The following is a 14,203-nucleotide window of genomic DNA, read 5'->3' as shown; positions in this document are numbered from 1 at the left end:
CAATACCCCTGAGAAGCATACTGGCATGAACCCTTATGAGTGAAACATGCGAGGATGAACGATATAAAGAAAAAGTTCAAAGACTGCGCAACTGTGATGTAAGAGGAAATGATAAGCTTATCAGAGCGAGCAAGATTGCAGTACGGATTAGAGGTAGCAAGCAAACGGAGCACACAATCTGGGTGAGAGATTATTAAGGGGGCACAATAACAGTTGATCTGGTTGTGAAATCCGTAGAGCAGATAACAGGTGGACACAAAAGAAGGGAAGTGGGCATGGTTGGACTTTAATACTGAGCCATTTCATGTCAAGGATAACCAAAGTAAAAGAAATCAAAAAGTAATTCTAGCGCATAAAGAAAAACAACAAAAAAAACAAGGACAAGTTTAAAACAACATAAGCCCTAACTTCAAACTAAGTTTATTTACTGGCATTCAGTATATATATGCAAACTGTTTTAAAAAATACATGCGCACAGCAAATGACGTGAGCCATGAGCAAGGTGAAGATATGAAACTTGGTTTTCAGACGGGTCAGAGCACATGCATGCATACACTGTTTTTAATAGTTAAATGAAAATATGTTGCACGAAGATCAGAAATGCATTTGTTCACAAGCTGCACAGACTGCTAGCCAATGGCCTGCAACACACAATCCTAGTACACACACAAAGGATGAAGCGGCACTTTACACCTGACAAAATATGCAATTTTATTTTATTTATACATAGTGCAAACCACTAGTGTGGTCCAAGCAGGAGGGGCCATCAATAGTAAAGATGAGAAAATAGAGACAAATAGAAATGACAACCAAAATAATAATAATAATAATAATAATAATAATAATAATAATAATAATAATAATAAACAGAGTAGATAACACACAGGATGTGGTATAATTAACAGCTGCAAAAATGATACTCCTGTTCATGCATAAAATCACTAGAGTCAAGCACACTTGTAGGTAATTTGTTCCACTCTGAGACAGTTTTAGAAAAAAAGCTGTTCTTAAATGCGTTAATCCTGGCAAAAATTGGTACCAGTGCTCTATCGTGAGTATGTCGATTTTTCCTTGTAGACCGAGGCTTTACTGGTATGGTAAATTTAACAGATTCGGAATGACAGTTATGAAAGACAATCATTAATAAGTATCTGTGTGCACTTCCCATGCACTTCCAACATGTCTTGAACACTGACACAAGATGATGAGTCCATGCTCTCATAAACAAGCAATGATTTCCAAAATTACATCTTAGAGAGCACAAACACATAGGGCCCCTGAATAGGTGCACATTCTGGTCCACGTAAGCTAAGCCAAGTTTTTCTCTCGAATGCTGCAAACCATTATTCTTGCAATTGCACCCCGAGGCAAACTTACGCCAGCAGTTACCCCAAATATGCTCTGGCGACTGGCCCAAGTGCTCTGGTACACAAAGTGTTTCAGCAATCCAGCCAAGTCGCACGTAAAACGGAGTGACAAGTAGGCCAGCTAACATGTTAGGCTGTAAACATTCATGCATCCCATACACTGCCTTAAAGGGACACTAAAGAGAATCATTAAATGAGTTTTAACTGATGAATAATTCTTCAAAACTCAATAATTTTGTGTAAGAGGTCGATTACTAGAAGACAAAATGAAGGGCAGACTTCTATTTTCTCAATTTTGTGCTCTAACAATAGTGCCGATGCATCATTATGACGTGAATCATAATTTCCTCTTATCTGTGTTTGTATAAGGTCTGAACGGATGTGCTATCGTACCAGATGCAAACAAGCACAGGGAGGAACAAACGAAGTCTTATGCTTAATTACTCGGTTTTTACCTGACCATTTTTCTCAAAACTTCCCTCATGAGACTTACTATTCAGTGTGATCATTTTAGTTGGTGGAGTGTTTCTGGGCCACCTGCATTAAGTTCTACGCACAATTGACATGTTTGACCCTTTGCTGTACCATACTTCTTGTTTAGTGTTCTGAATTTAGTGATGTGTGCATGCCTCTAGTTCAGTTTATTATTTACTTTCTTGCATCATTTAGAATGTCTTGTCACTGTTCCATCATTTCCTTTTATTTGTGCCACATTTTCCTTACTACAGGAATTTAAGTGCCTTTATTTTAAGTGCCTTTTTTGAAATTTTAAGTTGGCTTTATTCACTCACAACGCATATTTCATATATGTCACATATGTTGTACTTTATGCAATGCACTCCCTTTGAATGATGCTCACTAGATGAATTTAGGGTTATGAATATATAACAAGACTGAAAAGCAGATTTATTGAAAACAATTGTGCATGTCTTCTGAACACTGACTAGTGTACCAGTCAGACATACAACAGAACAACCTATTGTATTTAAAGCCAATTTAAAAAGAAACAAGAAAAAAAAATCATGCAGGGCTACAAAAGCAGAACAACACTGATGCCACTTTGAACTGAACTGTTTGCGACCCTTACTGAGCTGGATGAGGTATAAAATGGTGTAGAAAAAGCCAAGTAGCGGAATGGCCACTGTTGTTAACGACGACCCCATCAAACTGATGTGTTAGTGGCCATTTATAACTTTTCTTTTTATCCTGCCCAGAGTTTACCTATTCAGGGGCCCTATGTGTTTGCGCTCTCTAAGATGTAATTTTGGAAATCACTGCTTGTTTGTGAGAGCATGGACTCATCATCTTGTGTCAGTGTTCAAAACATGTTGGAGAACCATGCGGTAGAGGGTCTAGAGAAGGCAGAACAAAAGCGGTGAACATGAAACAGGAAGGAAAGTGACAGGGCAGAACATAGATAAGTCACTATCAGGGTAATACTACTTAGTGTCTCTAGTCATATCTGCGTATTTGCTGACGATTGTGTTGTCTACAGTACCATAACTAACATCAGTGACCAAATATTGCTTCTGAACGATCTAAAAAATATTCAAAATTGGTGTGATGACTGGCTAATACTACTAAATCCTTCTAAATGCAAGGTTATGTCAATAACCCGCCGTCTAAATCCCCTCAGATTCTCCTCTGTAATATGTAACAAGCCTATTGAACCAGTTAAATCCTTCAAATACCTAGGCATCACTATTTCTGACGACCTTGACTGGTGTTCGCATGTGAATAACGTTATATCTGCAAACAAAAAGATAGGTTTTTTTTAAATGCCACTTACAAAACGCTCCTCCCCACGTTAAACTACTAGTATACAAATCGTTCATCAGGCCTAAACTTGAATACGCTTCTGCCATATGGTGCCCGCATGAAATTTACCTCATTAACGAATGCCCTTGAAGCCGTACAGAATCGCGCTACTAGGTTCATTTACTCTGCATATTCTTACGACATCAGCATATCATCCTTAAAAGCAGACTCCGGTTTACCAACACTTTCGTATCGTCGTCGCATCGCCAGCCTATCTTTATTTCACATTTTTTTAGTCATCTCACTCTTCCCCCATACATTTCACCACCAGCATGAATATCACTTCGCACCGGTCATTCATTAAGTGTTGCTCGCCCCAAAGTGCGCACTGTCACTTTTTCGTCGCCTTTGTTCCCTCGCGTCATTGTAGACTGCAACGGCCTTCCCTACCACATCGCTGCCATCACCAGTTCCTCTGCATTCACGGAAGAAGTGTCAACGATTATCTCACCTTAACTAATATTGATTTAACTATTGTTGTAAACCCACCCCTTATGTAATACCCCCGTGTGGGGTCTTTAAGGAAATCAAGAAAGAAAGAAGAATAATGAACGGCAAACGCCACATGGTGACAACTATCACATGTTGCGGAGGTGACGCCAGAATGCCCTCCAATGCGGGCAGAGTGGTTGCAGAATCGCAAGCCGTCAAGGAAAAACAGCTGCAAATCTCCGCTTGCATATCAGCTGACAAGAAAGGGGCACTAGTAAGGCGAAGAGTTTTAAACGTATCTACACTGATAAAAGCTCACCCCCGCACGGCTTGTGATGGCAGTGACTGAAAGGTTAGCGGAAACTCGGAAGTAAGAAAGCAAAGAAGAATGCAAAGCTGAAAAATTTAATTACATTTGATTTTGCAGTGGTGAAAACATGGAGAGGATCTTCGTAATTAAGGCAAGACGTACACAAGTGCCGGCTACCAAATAGCATTTCATGGTATTCAAGCAGAACTTTTTGTTGGGCTAGTTGGTGCCATGTTACTAAAATACTAAAGCACCAAACAGACTACACGTGTCTCGTCTTGTGCAGTCTGTTTGGCGCTTTAGTATTTCAGTAGCATTTCATGGAACAAAAACATAATGCGTGCTTCTGCAACTGTTTCAAATAACTAAATAGTAGGGGAGTTAAGATAAAATGGTAACTTCTGCTGACCGAACAGGTCACCATTGAATATGACCCGCTTTGACAAGCAACATACTTAATACCAGTCAGCTGGCTCTACCATGTGTGAATCTAATGCTCGCCATACTGCAGTTTAATGCAACATCAGAGTGCCCAATTGCATGCCTGCCAATGGTGCCACATGCATAGCCTCGCATCACAAAATTTCACCAATATGATAACCTTTCTTGCAGGTATATACCCCACCCCCACCACATGACCTCGTATCAAATTAACTTCAGAATGCCACAATGTTTTTACAGGAGAAGAAAGTTAACGAATTTTGAAAGTGGACACGTTCCGATGCTATATATGCACTACCGAACTACTGCAGATGACAGACATCGCCCTTCACTAACAGGCCACAATTCGGGCAAAATTGGTTGAGCAAACATAATGCAAACAAAGTTTTCCAGTAGGCTGTATCTGAATTCTAGCATGGAACAAAATTGGAACACTTCAACCTGGCAAAAAAAAAAATCTTATATCCAGAAATGCAAGAAGAGAACCCTTCAGTATAGTGTGAGGTTAGAATTACAGCACAACTCCAAGAACATCAGACTTTCTTTGCCACATATTTCATGGAGTCACAGCTGCTCATAATACTATATTAGAGGATGTCAGCAGACTTGGCTTTGGCAGTCAAGGATGTTGCAAGAAAAAAACTCTGCACTTTGTAGCAACACAAAAGTCTAATGTAACACCGATGGCAAGACAAGCAGCTTGCTGCATAAACTTGTGTCATTGGCATGTAAACATTTCTATCATCATGTATTTGTATTTTTATATTGTAGTTGCAGCTTATGTTGCATTATGTTGTAGGCTGTGCTAACTGCATTATTGTGCATTTATATTTTTTTTCTTTTAGGTATTACCTTATACTGATTCACACTTCATGTTTATTTTCTTTCTAAGTAGAAATTAATTTCTTATGTAGTTTGCTTTGTAAACACAATATATCGCCTGTACTTACATATTTATTTAGTCACATACCTTACATGCCCAGTGAAGGGCATTGAGCAGTGGCGCACCGACGGGGGGGCTTCACGCATTCAGCCCCACCAGACCAACGTGTACCTTCAGTGCACTGTTCACATTGTCATTACAATTCAGGAGGTGGCTTGAGGTAAAATTTTCCTGATTAACAAAAACACTATCACTGTCTTGTATTTATTCATTCATTCTTCAATTACTTTGAGTAAAACGCTGAAGAAATAAACATCATCATCATCCTTGGTGTCATTATTATAATTATTAGGCATTTTATTTGCTGTTTGATTCCTCTGGCTAAAGCAAGGAAATTGCATATTATGCAAAGTACTTGCTTCACCCCACCCCCCCCTCCAAAAAAAATTTAACCCCCCCCCCCCCTCTGGCAGAGATCTTGGGTGCGCTACTGGCATTGGGCAAGGAGGGTAATATGTCAAACAGAGTAGAAAAAATTATCAAGTGCAAAGGTAGTGATCGTACACACAAAGATAGGAGCTGAGTTATCTTTTAGTTTAGACTCTCTACTAGCCTAATGGGTCTAACCAGTGTTTGCCTATTTTCATGTGTTGTAATCTAAAGAATGCATAATAAAAGAAATAATCCTTCCTTCACCCTAAATGCCCCAGATATCTAACATTCCCTAAGCCTGAAAAACCACTACATTCACCTTACAAAATGCATAACTTCAGAATTAATCTCGCATGCCTAATAATGTGTACCTACTTTCAAAGAGACAACAATAATAATAAAGAAAGGACACTTTGAAGATGAGGAAAGAATGCTGCTCCATTCAGTTCACTGAGAGTCCATCAAAAGGCCATACTTTCCTGCTCATCGCACGGGCAATCTTTCCATACCAACAGAAGGACATAGGCCCAGGTGTGCAGGTCAGCATAATCATAGGTCAATAATCAGAGAGCACAGGTCAGCATAATCAGTCATGAGTGCATTGAGTCATGCTTGCTTCACACTAATTTCACCAGGCATGAGAAAACAGTGACGAAGGGTGTGAATGACGTGCGCATCACCGGGAGCGAGTGCTGGTTAATGTGAGTATGAGTGCAAGTCAGAGACAGTGAGTGTGAGAGCACGTGACTAGTGTGAATGTGAGTGACTCAACGAGTGAGAGTGGATGCAAACTTGAGCATGAGTGAGTGTTAGTAAGTGTGAATAAAAGAGACTATAAACGCGAGTTAGTGTAGGTGAGTACAAGTAGCAACACGAGTATGAGAGAATATCTGTCTATTGCATTGACCTACATTGAATGGTGTAGATAAAAAGTAGCCTCTACGCAAAGTATTAGGCTTGAAATACCAGTGGTCAGAAACCAGCTCGCAATGAGATTATTCAAATACCGAAACGTTAAGAAAACGCTGCCATTACCACTCGCCAGAAGTGACATAAACCAAGAATGCTGAGGACCAGCGCGGCTCCTCGACACAATCTCCGAAATTAGTGGCCACAGTGTGCTCAATATCTTCGAGGCTATGGTATGGGATTTGCATTGTGTGCGTTAACCGCCAGGTGCACGTGACTGCTTAGACTGTGCTAGTTAAGGGCTGTAAATAAGAAAACTTTACAATCACCAATCCCTGCAGCATTGCCAAGATTACTTGAATGGCATTTACTACTTGTTTAAACCAATTTAGCCAAAGTGAAATTTCGTTGCAGTTCGTATTTAAAGAAACATTAACAAAGAATGTTAAGCTGGGTTATCATAAACATCAACGCAATTGAACAAAATTTTCATAAGCCCAAAAAAAATGAAAGATGGAATTTAGTTTCCTCGCTAGCTCCTTGTAATTTTACACAGGGTCTGGGCAGCATCGGCTCAGAACTAGTCAGTAGTTATTTTATAAAGAAGGCTTAGACACTATTCTAAAAAAAACAATATTCTATCTAACAGGTTCAGGTAACCCTTTAGGAGCAAAATTAGCCCTAACATTATGAGAAAATACTTTGAAATCTGCAATGCCACACTAACAGACCGAGGCTGTGGTTCATGCACAAAATTCAAATAAAAATTCTTCGTGCCTTTGTTTTCACTGCTAATGACCAACCTGTTCCAAAATAATAAAATAAATAAACAAGAAAAATGCGACTAGCATATTGAAATAGCTCACCAGAGTAAAAAGAATGCTTGCTTTTCAGTGTCCCTAGGAACATTAAACAGCAAAGCTAATCAGCTTTACTTAATGTACACTCAATATAATGAACAAAGTATATATATAAAGTTCCAACACACGGTAAAAGCCTTCAAGACAAAAGATAACAAATTATTGGATATAATGAAGTAAATCAACTTTTCTCTGATAACATCAGTGTGTATGCATATGACATTGGATATAACGAAGTTATTTATTTCCATGTCAGATGTGACTTCATTATAACAATGCTGAACTGTACTACTGTAGACTGGTTACTGCATGCCATAACTGCAGAACAAGTGGGATGCTTGCAGGCAAAGACGCCCACAAAAATGGCTGTAGAGCAGCTGATGGAAGCTTTAACGAAGTCCAAACAAAAATACAGATAGTAGACCTGCCTGCGCGAGCACAAGCACTTCCTGCAGAAATTTAATATTGCATGCATTATGCAGCAGCACCACTAGGAATATGCAAATCAAGCGCAACAGGCACTGAATGGCCCAAATCCTTCAGCAAGGTCAAGTTAGGAAATGTCGAGCAGGAGCAGCCCAATGTTAGTTAAAACTGGTTGCAGACAATAGCTGAGCACAATGCAAGAGACGAGTGTGAAAATAGCACGTGTGTTTCGTTTGCATATGCACGAAGTCATCGCATCGGTTACAAGAATCTGTGCACTACGTCAGAATAAGATGTTACAAAAAATGTAATCAGTACTATGATAGGGCGTTTTTCGAAGACATTTATTTGAAGTATCAAACCCTGGTGCGACTGCAAAAAAGGATTAGACAACTGTGCAGTTATGCGTGCAAGCATAATTTTGTTTCCAAGCACCTGACTTTCGAGAGCTACCACAATGAAAAAAAAAAAAAAACATGCATGCCAAAATAGCACATACAAAGCAAAAGCGCTAATGAATTTTATTTTAAGATGTGTTAAGTACATCTTGAAACAGTTTTTATTGAACCTGTGCTGCAAGTTTGATTAACGTGTATGAAAAGTTTTAGTAAAATGAGTTGCAAGGTTTGGTTAGGTTTGATGTTTGCTTTCGGCATCAGTGTGTCATCATGTAGCGGGTTCATTTCTTTAGGTTTTTCACAATGTATAATTACATTAGGCATATTTTTTCCAAGTGGCTGAATAGGTTCTTTACAAGCACACTATACATGAAATAGTTTATGCTCTTATATCTGATTTTCCTGCAGAGAGCGCTCGCATGGAGGCAACACTCTGTACACTTCACCAAACTCGAAGAATTTAATATTATTAAACTGTTCTCCAGCAGCAAGCTTCTCGCGATTATGTAAATACCAAAAATTGTAGTAAAACTAAATTTTCAATGGAAACAGTTAATTGAACAATGAAGCCTTGGCCTAGTTCTAAGCTGAGGCATCCCTAGGATGCCCAAGTCTGCATTATGACCCCTTTCTCTTCGATAAATCTAACAGGCAGTTCAAAAGATAATACTTGCATCTATAGAATTAAACAGTTCTTAGGTTAAGCCCAAACTGCATGAGAGCGATTTTGTACGCGACAGCGACGAGCGACCAAACGGGCCGTCGTGCGAACAGATCGCTCGGTTCTAGAAATCTAGAATTCGCCGCTTGTCGCCCGGAAGTTCTACGAGCGACTAGACAATAGCGCGAAGCCGCAACTGGATATACATCAGTGAAGTACTACCGATTGTCGCATGGAACGAGCAAACGACTAGATTTTGATACGTACAAGGATAATAGCGTAGTGCAAGACCTTTAGAAGTGTTTATGCTTCTCTTTATACTAAAACACAACTGAAATTGATAAAGCAAGCATCGCACCAGTTTCGGCGAGTATTTCTGCCCTCATACTGGCAAAACCGGGGAGACGTCGCTCAAAGTCGTCGCTCGCATGCGGTACGACTTGTAGGCGACGAGCGACCGCGACAGCCATCTCCATCGCGTCGCTTGTCGCTGTCGCGCGCAAGATCGCGTGCATGCGGTTTATACTTCCACAAGTCTTTATGACCAAACGCATTTGCAATTATACAATTATTTTTCTATGGCTGGTGCCATTCTTCTTTTTTTTCATTCACTGCAGTTTTATCAACTCGCCCGTGTGTATCTCTTGCTCATTAAAACAATGCTGCCTCAAAGATTTGGCAAGCAATGTACTATCGACCAAAACAGTTTACACACCACGGGATCTCAGAAAACGCTAAATATTTGAGCAGCCTTTAAAGTAGCCAGTAAGACCATACATCACAATTTGGTTCACATATACCAGTAGAGGCTGAAAATGGGAATACCAGGCTGCGTTTTGAGGCTGTGAAGAAAATAAGCTTTTTGTCAGATCCCTTGGCCCGTAAACTTTTTTGGTCGATAGTACATCTCGACATAAAGTGCCAACACACACTACCAAGTTGAGAAAGCTGCCCTGCATGGCATGCAGTGATCACCGAGAAGCCACGTGTGCCCAAAGCACTCTTGCTTTGCAATACAACGCAGAAAGAGGCGAGCAACTGGTGGAAGGAAAGATAAGGAGGATCACGCTAGGCGGAAGCTCTCCTTATCGGCTCAAGAGGCCACAAGGACAGCACACACCTCCACTGCAGATATCGGCGGCAAAAGACACACCAAAGCACCTCAAGAAGGGAAATTCCTTTTTTGTTTTGTTTTTTCATTGCACTGCAAGGATAACTATCAGTCTCAAGGCGCCAAAAAAATATAACGCCGAGTGATGATGGATATGGCAAAAGGCCTCCCCAGAGAGGTCAGTCAGCCAAGTACTTCTCGCAACTATTATTCAGAACTTCCGGCCTTCATTGAATTCCTTTACTCAAGTTGGATCATTTTCTGTATCACAGGAGACATAGTACAAGCACTCGTACAAACGTCTAAAGACTGCTGCGTGGTCTGGTCAAAATAAAAGGTAGGCGAAGTGTCACTGTGGCAAAAAATAAACTGTGTGTCGCCCTGTTCTGTTTACGACTTACCTAATTGCACAAAGCAGCAACAAGGAATAAATTTGCGTGGAATGGCAGTAGTTGTTCAGTCACTGACTATTCACATAAAGTACAAATCTGCAATCAAGGGTGCGCTAATTGCAGGCTGGCTAACAGATCTAAGCACACTTGCTCATGTCAGCTTCAATAGCCCAATTTAAAAGCAGCACTACATTGTCACGGCAGAACCAAAACGGACCTCGAACTGACGGTGCTACTGTGTTCCTATCATCTTTATCAGTCAAACAGCAAGATTATTGCTTGCTTGCACCATTTAACGCTCGCAAATAATGTGTGCAGGGTCATGGCAATATTAAACATTCATCATGCATCCTTAGTTATGTAAACAAAGGCTTCATTCAAGCATTTATGCAAATCGTCATGCTCAATACCCTCACCGTTTATTTTCATATGTGTCAGTAAAGTTCATAATTTCAAGTTTTTAGTGGACACTAACCACCAAATTTCCACATTCTATTGCAGAAATCAGAACCAATGTACCAAACAGATGACCTTGAAACGATAGTAGTAGCCCCGAAAATTGCCAGGGCATAATAGCACCCTCAGGATCTCATCTTCAATATGACTACAGCGTGCTTGTTCAAAGGCTGTCGCCACAGTGCAAGAATTCTTAGTGGGTCCTAGAGTTACTCGAGCACAAGAGTGTCCAGTTGAAACTTGCGCTTTATTGCTCAAAACATGATCCTAGCTGAACCTGCAGCTGAACACTTCATGAAATGTTTCTGCGTGTTTGCAGCACAAGTATCAATTTATGACCCAAGACCTTGAAAAAAAGGAGAACAATTTACCCTTTCAAAGGGACACCAACAGGAAATGCTAAATCAAGCTAGAGCTGCAAATTATGCTGCCAGGAGACAAAAAATGCAAGTCCTACCAACACACACAGAGTTGTTAAGCCAGAAAGCCACAAGAACAAAAGCCCTTCCAGTTGCCGCACTAGCATGCGGTTTGCAGGCTAAAGATTTAAGAGAGAAAATGTTGGGCCTTCATTTAATGCTAGTAACGAACCCTCTACTACCAAATAAATGAAACTGACTCATAGTATAACTCTTTTAGTGTGCCTTTAAATTGTTGGTGCTGTTACACCAAATTTTGACTCCAAAATGAAACGCAGCCAAGGTTTTGAGTGGGGGCTTGCATGAAGTGGCCTAGACATGATTGAAGTGCATGACACCTTTGTTAGCATGGCAACAGTCCCGACAGCGCTTTCCTTTTTTTCACCCTATTTTTATTTATGTAGTGGCATATTATATGCTAATGCAGTTTGGAAACAGCATGGTAGCTTGTCACAGTAGTTCTGCAAAAAGAGAGACACCTGCTGAAGAAAAAGGCAACAATGTCCCACTAAATGGACAAGTGGCTGAGAAACTGAATGTGGAGACTAGCTGGTTGCTCATATTTTAGGAAAGACGCCAGCACCTGCTCATCAGAAACCAAGAAAGGACATACAGTACTGCCAGCCAGCTATGCAACTGCAGTCTTCATACCCCTGTATCATTTGCTCGGAATGCTCTGATGATGATTAGCCAACAAGTTGATTGAAAGACCTTTCTAGCCGAATATTGTAATCTTTCGCACAGATGCAAATAACACGTTGGAATGCACATTCACTGGCTGGTCGCCCATTGCTATCCCGATTTGCCGGTTCCTCGAATTCTTGTGGAACAGTTCGAGAAGCAATGGGCTACTTAAGGCTACTTTAGCACTATTGCTGAACCTACAAGGTTACCTTATACGGGTGTCACACGGCGTACTTTAGTTCACGACCAATCGCGCACGATGGTCGCGATTGGCTCCTTCGCTCAAACTACGAGAGGGAGCCAATGGCAGTGCGCCGTGTGGCACCGGTTTTTTTGGCTATTTAGCATATGATAATATATCATTCGGATTCGTCTGCTCGTTATGAGGCGTGAGCACTTTACGCGAGGCACTAGGCTGGCGCGAGCACGTGTAGCTGTGCATTCACAACGCGGGGGACGCGTGGAGCAGGCCGCAGCTGCGAGGATTAAAAAAAAAAAAAAAAACGGAAGCAAGGTCGGGAATTAACGTTGCGCGAGTCACGACCTTCCGCGGCGCGGCCATACATTCTCGCGAATTCGTGTAGACGCGACCTCGGTGACATGCGCCAAACAAGATGGTGAAACTGCGAACAGTCACGTGCGTGACGCAGGAAGCTAGCCGTGCTTGGAGGGAATTCATTCCGTTTCATTCGATTAATGTTAGTAATGACGATCGGGTGACGGGAGCGGTATTGACAACCGAAGCTATCATCAGACCGGCCGCAGACGCACCGGAACTCGGCACGTGCACCGCGCGAGCTCCGTCGTAGCGGTCTCCGTGGTTTCAACTGGAAATCCGGTCCGCCACCGGGACCGAAATACAAAGAGGGACTTGGCTCGGCAGGACCGAAACGAACGGGTGTGCCTAGTTCCACATGTAAGATTGCGAAAGCGTGCATGTGGCGGCAAGGGTGGGGGGGCCAAGCTTTCCGTTGCGCAACGCGCTTTCGGCACCTGCTGCTCGCGCTTTGGGTCGCCGCGTGCGATGCAAGGACGGCCCGTGGACGGGCGCACCTTGCGAGGTTCGGCCTCGGCATAACGGAAACGGTCAGAACGGTAAAAACGGAGCGCGGGCCGTCGAGAGCGGGTCAACCTTCGAGGACAATCGCCCTTGCGAGGCAGCGCCGTCAAAGTGGGCCGAGAGAAGACGAGGAGGGTGCGCGAGGGGAAACGACGACGCAGGCGACGCGAGAAATTTCTCCGCCGCCCTCCCTCTTCCTCGCACTCCGGCGTCATCGGGCGATACGCCTGCCGAGGGTGTCCCCCGGCAAGCCAACGGGTCGAGCGGGTGACGTGTGTGTGACGGCCGGGCGCGGATAGCCGATGCGGCAACTGAATGAAAGAAAGCGACGGCGGCAACGCGCGCCCCGTCCCTTACCTCCTGCGTGGCCGTCGGGCTGTACCACACGAGTACGAGCGATGTGGCAATGTTGACGAACAGTCCCGAGAGCGTCATGAGGTTCGGCGCCAGCCAGAGCGGGCACTTGCTGGTCACCCAGTTCCAGAAGGGTTGCATGAAAGGGTCCGCGAACGAGGAGCCCGAGCAGCTGTACTTGTGCTCGGAGAGCCGCTTCAGCTGCTGCTGGCTCAGGATGTCGGCCGAGCTGAATATCATGGTGGCGGTCGCGCACCGACGCAGACTCGCACCGCACACTCGTAGGATTTTAAGACCCTCTGCGAACAGCGGCGCACACACCACGGGCACTCACTGAATGCTACCCCGCCGGCCTCTAGCAGCTACCGCAGACGCCATCGTCCCGTTATCAGAGCCACTGCCGCGGACGATATTCGTAGGCGAGTCAGGCGCCGACAAGCACAGCTACAGAGACGATCGTCCGATCGCTGCGAATGCGAGACGACGTCAGACTCATTATGACTGAAGTTGCTGATGATGATAGCAAAACGCGAAGCCACCTGTCGGTGCAACCTTCGCAGCGCTTTGCGTTTCGGTTTCGGTCTTGTTTCGGGTCGCAGTGCGCTGACGTTTTCGCTTGCCGCACACAATCACAACCATCCATTTTTTTTTAAAGTACAGCAAGCCAACGTTTTTATAACTTGCCCCTCCCCTCCACCCCCACCCTATCCTTGTGGTGAAATAAATCAATTCAAGCACGCAAAACTATTCACTCTCATCTCGTTGTACCACGAGCTTGCAAGGAATGTCA

At 42.9% G+C, this 14,203-nt stretch overlaps 1 protein-coding gene across 6 annotated transcripts in view; it reads right to left on the bottom strand.

The window, feature by feature from the left end:
- The window catches only part of LOC119450892 (choline/ethanolaminephosphotransferase 1-like), a 73,201-nt gene extending 59,295 nt beyond the window's left edge, over positions 1-13,906 (bottom strand). For 4 of the 6 annotated variants that reach the window (XM_049666314.1, XM_037714366.2, XM_037714369.2 and 1 more), the window contains exon 1: positions 13,417-13,903. In XM_049666314.1, coding sequence (XP_049522271.1) covers positions 13,417-13,653 — 237 coding nt within the window. In that variant the 5' untranslated portion in view covers positions 13,654-13,903. Of the gene's footprint in view, positions 1-13,416 lie in introns of all 6 variants that reach the window. The other 2 variants (XM_037714367.2, XM_049666315.1) reach the window with 2 other exon arrangements.
- Positions 13,907-14,203: the final 297 nt, after the last annotated feature.

This window comes from Dermacentor silvarum, chromosome 4, assembly GCF_013339745.2.
Source record: "Dermacentor silvarum isolate Dsil-2018 chromosome 4, BIME_Dsil_1.4, whole genome shotgun sequence".
Classification (NCBI taxonomy): domain Eukaryota; kingdom Metazoa; phylum Arthropoda; class Arachnida; order Ixodida; family Ixodidae; genus Dermacentor; species Dermacentor silvarum.
The sequence above is the reverse complement of the archived record's forward strand: the minus strand, read 5'-3'. Positions and strand labels throughout refer to the sequence as shown.